The sequence below is a fragment of the Rhincodon typus genome, chromosome 19, assembly GCF_021869965.1.
Source record: "Rhincodon typus isolate 14 chromosome 19, sRhiTyp1.1, whole genome shotgun sequence".
NCBI lineage: Eukaryota > Metazoa > Chordata > Chondrichthyes > Orectolobiformes > Rhincodontidae > Rhincodon > Rhincodon typus.
Genome location: NC_063350.1, coordinates 23,200,244 through 23,210,900, shown reverse-complemented (window position 1 = coordinate 23,210,900; position 10,657 = coordinate 23,200,244). Strand labels below are relative to the sequence as shown.

Below are 10,657 nucleotides of genomic sequence, written 5' to 3'. Positions count from 1 at the left end.
GGCCTGCTGTGTTCAACCAGCTCTACACCTTGTTATCTCAGATTCTCCAGCATCTGCAGTTCCTGCTATCTCTGAAACAAATAATTCACTCATTCATCTGAAGTAGTGATTGATGCTGTACGCAGAGGGAAGAAGTCAAATGACAGGTATTTGTTTGTGTGGGAAGAAGGCATTGTATAGGGAATGGTTGTTGGGAATGATTGAAAAGTAGACCAGACTATTGAGAAGGAAATTATCTCTTGGAAATACTGAAAAGTGGAGAGGTGAAGAAAAATGGCTCCCTTGGTTCTTTTTCCTGATTACGTAGGAAAGTTCTTTACATGATCAGACCCTTTAGGTTCTTTGGTGCTGTCTTGCAAGCATTAATGGCTCCAACATGGGCATGGAAAAGATTTTTTAGGCTAAAGAGGGTCTGTACAGCTAAGAGTAAATATTGATGGTAAACATTGATGTGCACATATAGAAGCAGTTGGAAATTGGTTTTGTTTGCTGTAAAAACACCTGCAGTCAGCTTTCTCCATAAAAATATAATTGCCAGGGGCAGTCAATGCCATCACTGCACTCAATTCTTCTATCTGTGCCCTTTGAACCAAATGAAAGGATCTTATGAATTATCAACCAGGTTATTGCTCAAGGTGTACCACACGCGTGACTGATGCATAATTCAATGTGATTAGAATTTTTCTCCACTTTCAGTGGCATGAACTGCAGAGTAACTGATGGTTTCTGCAGCCTTTCTACAGTCCACTTTGTGTGGCAATAACATCTGTTCTACTCCTATATAACGGAAAATAAAAACCTGAATAAAATAATTGTGTAGTTAATTAAAACGATTAAGGACAAAAGGTTAACTGATATGTTACGCATGCAGCATGTGAGAGCTCATGGATGCCAATGTGATCCAGGGCAAACATATATGTGGTAAATGTTTACACGTTGAGGAGCTTCAGCTGCGAATTTATAAGCCGGAAGCTGAACTACACAATGCAACACATCACAGTGAGGAAATGTTGCCTTGACATTTTGTACCAGAAGGCAATCATTCCACTTGGGATAGTGACATCTGATTTGGTCTTTGGTCAGGTCAGGTAAGTCAAGAAGACAGAGCGGGTGTGCAGGAGCTACAACATTTGTCAGTAACCAACAAGTTTGAGGTTCTTTCTGGTTTTCTAGCAGAGGGTCATGGTTGCAGGGCAGATGAGATAATCTACTATGGCACTGTGGGAAGAGGAAAAAGGAATGTAGTGGTAGGAAGGGCCAATATAGTGAAGGGGATCGACACTGTTCTCTCCAGCAAAGAGCAGAGTCCAGGACACCTGCTCAGGGCTGGAGAGGAGTTTACAGTGGAATAGGGAGGACTAATCATCCTGGCCTATTTAGGCATCAATGATATGTGCAGGACAACAAAAAAGAGGTTCTGCAATAGTTAGGATGAGGAACTCAGTACCGAATTAAGAAATAGAACCTCTAAAGGTAATAACCTCTGGATTATTACCTGAGCCACATGAAAATTCACATAGGGCAATAAGGATTGGAGAAATGGTTCAAAGACTGGTACTGGAGAAGTGAGTTCTAATTTATGGGACACTGGCACAAGTACTGAGCGAAGTGGGAGTTGTACCATTATGACAAGTTACATGCAAGCTCAATTCTTGAGGAAAGGGATCAAAGTTTGGAAGATTAGTAATTCAAAGAGTGGAGACAAGGCAAGAGAGAAAGGTATTAATACGGGAAATGTAAACAGACTCTGACAGGAAGGGATGAGTACAAATCGAAGCCTGAATCGACAGGCAAGGCTAAAAGTTTAAAAAATTAAAAAAGGTCAAAGCTGAAAGCTCTATACCCATATGTACATAGATTCAAAACAAAAGACATGAATTTTTAATGCAAATAGAAATAAATAAGTATGATCTGATAGCCAATACAGTGACATGACTGCAGGATGATACAGATTGGGATCTAAATATTGAAGGATACACAACATTTAGGAAGAAGAGAAAGCCTGAAGAAGGTAGAGGAGTGGCTCTATCAATTAATTACGGCATAAGCACAATAGTGAAGAAAGACCGATGTTCAGGAAACCAAGATGTAAGTACATTTTGGGGAGAGATGAGAAGTTATAAATGCAAGTCGTCAGATGTGGAAATGCTATAAAAGGCCTCGTAACAGTAACCATATAGTAAGATGAAGTATAAAAGAAGAAATAACGGCAGCTTGTCAAAGGGGTATGGAGATAATCATGGGAGTTTTCAATCTATATATAGAATGGAAAATCTAGATGAGCAAAGCTAGTATAGCTGAGGACTTGATAGAACATTTTCAGGATGATTTCTTAGAGCAGCACATTCTCGAGCAGACTATACTAGATCAAATATTGTGTAATGTGATATTTTATTACTGACTTCAAAGTGAAGGTGCCCCTAGGGGGCAGCAATTATAACACCATTGAATTTTACATTCAGTTTGAAGGAGTGAAGAATGGATCCAAGACTAATATTTTAAAATTAAAGAAGGCAATATGAAGGCATGAAAGCAGAGCTAGCTAAAGTGAGCTGGCAAATTAGGTTAAAGGAATAGGACCACAGTGCCAGACAATTAAGGGGCTATTTCAAAATATGCAGAATTCCAACAAGAAAGAAAAAATTAAGGGGAGGGGGACCCACTATTTGTGTCTGACAGAAAAAGCTAATGATAGTATTAAACTTAAGCAAATAACCACAAGCAAATGTTTGTAGTACAAAACTTGAATATTGCAGAAAAAGACATCAATTCCCCTCACAATAAAATATAACATTCTTTAATTTTCCTGACAAAAATAGGGAGATTATGCTTCAGTTATACAGGACATTGGTGAGACCACATCTAGAGTACAGTATATAGTAGTTGTCTTATTTAAGGAAGAAGATAAATGTACTAGAAGCAGTTCAGAGGTTTACTAGGCTGATATCTGGAATGGATTGGTTGCCTTATGAGAAAAGGTCAGACCAGTTAGGGTTGTATCAGTGGAACAATAAGAGGTTTAAATATTATATTACTGAAGCATTTAATTGCTGAGGGGTCTTGACAAGGCAGATGTAGAAAGTATGCATCCTTTTGTGGAAGAATCTAGAACAGTTTGAAAATAAGGGTTCACCAAATTAGGCAAAGATAGAGTCATAGAGTAACACAGCATGGAAATAGGACCTTCAGCCCAAACTGGTCCACGCTTACCATGGTGCCCACTCAGCTAGTTCCAATTGCCCGCATTTGGTCCATATCCCTGTCAACCCTTCCCATCCATGTACCTATCCAAATGTTTTCTAATGTTACTATTATACCTGCCTCAACGACTTTCTCTGGCAGCCCATTCCATATACGCACCACTCTCTGCGTAAAGAAGCTGTCCCTCAGCTCATTCTTAAATCTTTCCCCTCTCACCTTAATCCTGTGCCCTCTAGTTTTTAATTCCCCATCCCTGGGAAAAGGACTCTATGCATTCATCCTTTCTATGCCCCTCATGATTTTATATACCTCAATAAGATCACCCCTCATTCTCCTACGTTCCAAGGAATAAAGTCCTATCCTGGCCAACCTGTCCCTATAACTTAGGCCTACTAGTCCTGGCAACATCTTCATAAATCTTCTTTGCACACTTTCCAGTTTAATTATATCTTTCCTTTAACAGGGTGACCAAAACTCTACACAGTACTCCAAGTGTGGCCTCATCAATGACATATACAACTGTAACATAACATCCCAACTCCTATACTCAATGTGTCAACCAATGAAGGCCAGCATGCTAAATGCCTTCTTCACCACCCTGTCCATCTGTGCCGCCACTTTCAATGAACTATGTACTTGTACTCCTAGGTCCCTCTGTTCCACGACACTCCTCAGGACCTTACCATTTACTGCATAAGTCCTACCTTGGTTTGACTTTCCAAAGTGCAACACATCACACTTATCTGATTTGAATTGCATTTGCCAATCCTCAGCCCACTTCCCCATCTGATCAAGATCCCTCTGTAATTTTTGGGAACCTTCTTCATTATCATCGATACTTAATTTTGAAAAGACGAGGAGATTTTGTTTCTCAGAAGGTCATAAGTCTTTGGAACAGTCTTCTTCTAAAAGGTATGGAAGCAGTGTCATTGAATGTTTTTAAAGCATAGGTAGATAGATTCTTAATAAGCAAGGGAGTCAAAGGTTATCAAATGTGTGCATAAATATGGAGTTATCATATCATCCATGATCATATTAAATGGCAGAGAAGGATTGAAGGACTGAATGGTCCATTCCTGCTCCTAATTTGCATGTTCATATATATAGCCAAACTGGAACCATCCCAGTTTAGGTGTGTTAGTAGGATCTGCTATGAAGTATCACTAATGTTTCACTGCGACAACTGTTCTAAGTTTCGATAGTATCCGATATGTTTGTCACACTTAGCGTTCAAAAGATTGTAAAGTTCTGCCACAGCTTTGAGTGAGCAGACATATCCAAGTGGAGCCAGTCTAATTCCCTCTAAGCTACCCATTTCTTATTCATTCAGGGGAAGTGGCCATCATTGGCTGGGCCAGCATTTACTACTCATTCCTAATTGTACGCGACAGTGGTGAGCTACATTCTGAAACTGCTGTAGTCCTTTTGATATAGATACATCCACAATGCTGCAAGGCAGGGAGTTCCAGGATTTTCACTCAGTGACAGTGAAAAAAACAATGACTTTTTTTCAAATCAGGATAATGAATGGTTCAGAGAGGTGAACTTGCACGTGCTGGTGCTCCCATGTGTCCGCTATCCATGTCCTTCTAGATGGTATAGATCATAGGTTTTGAAGGCACTGTCTAAGGAGCCTTGGTGAATTTTTGCAGTATGTCTTGCAGATGGTACATTCTGTTTCTACTGAGTGTCAAAGGTGTGACCTAGAAGTCCCCACACAAGTAAAGCACAAGCTGGTTCCTGAGCAACCATTCAAAAAGCGTAAAGGTTCTATACAGAAAAATGAATAATTTGCTAAATGCTAAATAAAACAAATAGGGACATTGCACACAATGTGACAACACTACTTGGAACAGATAAGTCACAGGTTACATTATCTTCATACATTTCTCAGATCTGCTACTTTCTTGCAGATTTGTCTCACAATCCATGCAAACAAGGATAGTCTCCCTCAAGTTTACATCAGCACTTCACGGGCACCATGTGCAAAGGCTGCAGCGCATATTTCACAACAGTGGAAGTTTTCTGAATAAGATAAATCTTCAAATCTCTTTCCTTCAGTTCACATAAGTTTAACCCAATTGACTGAGATGAAGGATAGACTAAGTTTAATGCAGCCACTGAGATAAAGGATGGATTAAAGATGGACAGATGAATAGTTAAAATGGCAGAGCAGAAATTTATGCTATGTTCCAGACATGTCATTTCAACTGAAAGTCTCAAGCTGGTGTAGTCCTACCTGTCCTGCAAAAGGCTGGTTTGATGTGATTAAATTGCTGAAATAGGAGACTATCCTAACTCAAGACCAACCAATAAACCTGACAAAATTAATGAAACACATGTTCCCCCATACAAGATAAAAGGGATATGCAACTGCCATTGAGTAGCCTTTTGGATCTTGTTACCTAACTTGCTGGTTGAGATTTCTGCTTCCAAAGCTCTTCTGAAACATTTTGACTTACTTTACATCGAAGGACCTTCAGTCATCTTGGTGATATTTTTGCCAGACTTTACTAGATGGGAAAACAATCAGAGGAGATGGAGCAGCAAACAGCCTCAGGAGCTTGTGCAATCATAGGAACCCATTCAAAAACTAAAATAAAGGGACTGAATATGAGATAACCTAGCCACATATTCATGCTATACAAGTTCCTGGCAGTGACCATTTCCACCAAGAGAGAAGCTGACCATCTCCTCATAACATAAAATGACATTATCATTGCTAAATCCCCATATTAAACATCCTGAGGTTATACTTGACCAGAACTAGATTAGTCATATAAATACTGCAGTTACAGTCAGCGGCATAGACCACCATCTGCATGAAAAAGTTGCCCCTCAGGTCTCTTTTAAATCTTCCTGTCTCACCTTAAACCTATGTCCTCTAGTTTTGGACTTCCCTACCTTGGCCTTAGCTCTCATACCTATGACTCTCATGATTTTATAAACTTCTATAAGGTCATCCCTCAGCCTCCTATGCACCAGGGTAAAAAGTTCCAACCTATCCAGCCTCTCCTTATAATTCAAACCTCCCAGTCTCAGTAACATACTTGCAAAGTTTTTTTGTACCCTTTCCAGTTTATTGCAAGAGCAGATCAGAGGACAGGGATGCTGCAGCAACTAATTCACCTCTTGACTCCAAAAGAGTATCCATCATCTACTAGTCACATCAGGATTGTGATTTAGTACAGCTCCAAAAGCACTCAAACAACTTGACTACATCCTGGACCATGCATTCTGACTGCATATATTGACTACCTTAAACATGCATCCTTTCCACCACCATTGACAAACGTCACATTTAAACAAAAACATTAGATTTTCAGTCAATTACAAATACAAGTGCTATTTAATCATGTGAGTCACATTGTGAAAAAGCAACACACATTTTCCCTATACAATTACCACAAAATCAGATAGTGAAAATATTACAGTATACTGTCTATACATAGCTTATTGTATCAGATGTGTTACAACCCACAACATCCTTCCGCACTCATTTATTCCGATGTAACTGCAAACCTTTCAGTATTTCCCATTGTGCTCCTCCAGCACATCCAAATAGATTATGACTAACACTTAACTTCATTTACTACCTTTGACCCATAAACATTGATGACATTGGCCAATAAAACCTGTTTAAAATTTCAAAACTTTTATGTTGCTCTGAGCCGGTTTCTAGGAGATACCCAAATATGACACAGATATACTAAAGCAGTGTCTTGGCCCACAATTTTGTGCTCACTGTGGAGGACCACTACGCAGAGTGGACCTACACTAAATTTGTAAGAAAAAGTGTACATTTCTCTAAAGTTATTTCTTGTTAATAATGGTGCAAACATTTCATCTTACAAATATTAATTGTAAGAAGTTTTAATCCTGAAACAAGTGTCAAAAATACTGTAAAATTGGTGTGGATTGAAAGCATCCTCCTTTTCAGTGGGCACTAAGTCTAATTGCTGCTTGGCCACTGTATACTACATTCAAATTCTACAGTGAAAATGCTTTAGAACAAAAGTATTTTTTACTCTATTTCCACAGAGGCTTAGTTGCTTTGTTACTAGGAAGGAATGTCATACAAACGTGTTAAGTTTGTTAAATGCAATGTCATTTCCAGGACTATGTTACAACCACATTCTGAAACAGGGCAGAGTGGAGCAAGAAAAGGATACCAGTTATAGTAATATTTATAACAATTTTTTTCATGTTATTCTGGCTATTATTTCAATCGGTAACATTTCAAACATTTCAACACAGACCTTGGATATAAACATTCAAGAATACTCAACAGAAAAGCTTGAGCCCAATGAACTGTCTGGAGTCATTGAGGTCTACAGCACAGAAAAAGACTCTTCAGTTCATTCAGTATGCACTGGTCAAAAACAAATAACTACCTGATTGGAATTACTAGTACCATGACCACTAGACTTTATAAGATGTTGATGTTTTGAACTCTTTCAATTTACACAAACCAGTAAATTTGCAGTAAAACAGAATGCCCTAAAATGGAGGGGATGATGTGAAATTGAGCTGTAATCTGCCAAGTGATAAACCCGTGAGAATTGGTTGCCATGGAGGCAGGCATCCCAGGTCAAAATTTATTCAAAGTCAGGTGCAAACTTTAACATCTGGATGAAAAGGAAAATGCAGCTGGCCTTACTGCTGCATACATATGGCCTCTCAAAATCAGTCAGACCAAAGCATTTGGGTGAAGTAGAAAGAATGTAAATGCTGCTCTGCCAAGTAAAAGGACTTCAATTTGGGTTAATCACCAAGTGAAAGACTTCTGATGGCAGATGTCATGTTTGAGGAAACAAGAAGTGTGAAAGGTAAAGACCACAGATTCTCCTCAAGAGCCTTATAAAAGAAGATTGATTTGATTATGCTCGAAGGATTGAGTGAAGAGGACTTTGGTTTAAAAGGCTACTGGAAAAGACCTTGACAAATAAAGTAGAAATGACTTTGGTAATACTGTAAGGAAGTGAATTTTAAACTTAAAACTATATGTCTATGGAGAATATGATACAATATAAATATAGTATGGGGTGGATACTTAGAGTCATACAGCATGGAAACAGACCCTTTGGTCGAATTTGTCCACGCTGACCAGATAATCCCATTTGCCAGCATTTGGCCCATATCCCTCAAAATCCTCCCTATTCCAGATACGTTTTAAATGTTGTAATTGTACCTGCCTTCACCACTTCCTCTGGCAGCTCAGTCCATACATGCACCACCCTCTTTGTGAAGAAGTTGCCTCTCACGTCCCTTTTAAATCTTTTCCCTCTCATGTTATATCTACACCCTTTATTTTTGGACTCCCCTATCATGGGAAGAGGAGCTTGGATGTTCACCATATCCATGCCCCTCATGATTTTACAAACCTCCATAAAGGTCACCTGTCAGCCTCCAATGGTCTAGGGAAAAAAAGCCCCAAACTATTCAGTCTCTCCCTACAGCTCAAACCCTCCAGTCCCAGCAACATCCTTGTAAATCTTTTTTGAAACCTTTCATGATTAACAACATCCTTCCTATAGCAGAGAGACTAGAATTGTATGCAGTATTCTAAAAATGGACTCACCAATAGCCAGTATAGCTGCAACATTACATCCCAACTCCTATACTCAATGCACTGACCAATGAAGGTAAGCATGCCAAACACCTTCTTCACCGCCCCGTCTACCTGCAACTCCACTTTCAACTTCTATAGTTTTGTGTATTAGTTGTTTACTAAATAAAGCTAAATGAATGTTAATTTTAGTATATATTGTTCTTTACATAGACGATAACAGTGGTCAATTTGTGTAATCTTAGTATGACTGGACTTAAGAAAGTTTATTGTGTGGTTTAGTGGTTAAAGTATAGATTTGAAAAGTTTGAGTGTCCAACATAGAGCTTCTTAAACAGAAATATGCATTAGGAATTCAGGTGTGGAGGTTAAAATGACTCTCAGTACATTCTGTCCAGTCAAAAAGTCCCATCAGGCACTGAGATCTTGATTCTACATTGGAGCTCAAATTCTTGAAATCTTTCTAAGTTTTCAATTAGAACTTTACCTGGTACTGAGGGGCTTCTTCTGTAGCCTTCACAATACTGTTTTCACAAACAAAGTCTTCCGCTTGATTTGAAGGCATTTTATTACTCTCCAGAGACTCTGTTGTGAGGTCAATGACAGGATTTTCTGTTATAAAAACTTCAGAGGGGGATCTCCTGGTTTTCTGGAGCTGGAATGAAATGTATTAAGAAACAAATAAGCATCATATTTTGTAACTACATTCTTTCACAAAATGTTAGTTTCAACAAAGCATTATGCATGTCAATCATCAATGTTTTTAGCTTACAGTCAGTGCTTCAAGTCGTGTAGCAGCTTGTTTCTGATTTCCAAGTAAAATCAGTGTTTTACAAAATGATCCACATTTTTCAATGGATTTGGAGCCTGTCCATATTGATTAACTTAGGTCTGCTGCAAAAGCTGTAAAAGCTTTCTCCCACTTTTGATTGTGTGTCACTCAAACTCAAGAAGTTTTAAGATTTTAAAGGAGGATTTCTAGCCATATGGTGTTAGGGGCAAGTTACTGGCGTGAATAGAGGATTGACTGTCTGTCCGAAGGCAGAGAGTGGGGATAACGGAGTCTTTTTCAGGACGGCAGCTGGTGACTAGTATGCTTCAGCAGAGGTCAGTGTTGGACCACAACTATTCACATTATATATTAACGAACCAGAGATGAAACTGAGCGCATTGTTGCTACGTTTGCAGGTGGCACAAAGGTAGGACAGATAAGTAGTGTTGTGGAAGCGGGGAGGCTGCAGAAGGACTTGGACAGGCTAGGAGAATGGCAAAGAAGTGGCAGAAGGATCAAAATGTGGAAAACTGTGAGTTTATGCACTTTTGGTAGGAAGAATACAGGCATAGATTATGTTCTAAATGGGATTAGGCTTCAGAAATCTGAAGCACAAAGGGTCTACAGAGTTCTAGTTCAGGATTCTCTTAAGGTTAACATATGGGTTTAGTTGGCAGTTAGGAAGGCAAATGCAATTTTAGCATTCATTTTGAGAGGTACTACAGCAGGAATGCACTGCGGAGGCAGCATAAGGCTCTGGTCAGATCACATTTGGAAGACTGTAAGCAGTTTTCAGCCCCATATCGAAGGAAGGATGTGCTGGCCTTGGACGGCGTCCACAGGAGATTCACAAGTATGATCCTGGCAATGAAGGGATTGTCATTTGAGGAGAGGTTGAGGATGGTGGGACTGTACGCGATAGTGTTTAGAAGGATGAAGGGGGATCTCATTGAAACTTACAGAATATTGAGAGGCCTGGACAGAGTGAACATGAAGAAGATGTTTCCACTAGTAGGAGACAATAGGATCCAAGGTCACTACCTCAGAGTGAAGAGTTGGCCCTTCAGAACAGAGATGAAGTGGAATTTCTTCAACCAGACGGTGGTGAATCTGTG

At 39.3% G+C, this 10,657-nt stretch overlaps 1 protein-coding gene across 1 annotated transcript in view; it reads right to left on the bottom strand.

Moving 5' to 3' along the window:
- Positions 1-10,657, bottom strand: part of LOC109914174 (DNA (cytosine-5)-methyltransferase 3B-like) — a 124,650-nt gene that overhangs the window by 78,070 nt on the left and 35,923 nt on the right. Inside the window, exon 3 of the mRNA XM_048608560.1 lies at positions 9,258-9,425. Coding sequence (XP_048464517.1) covers positions 9,258-9,425 — 168 coding nt within the window. The remainder of the gene's footprint in view (positions 1-9,257; positions 9,426-10,657) is intronic.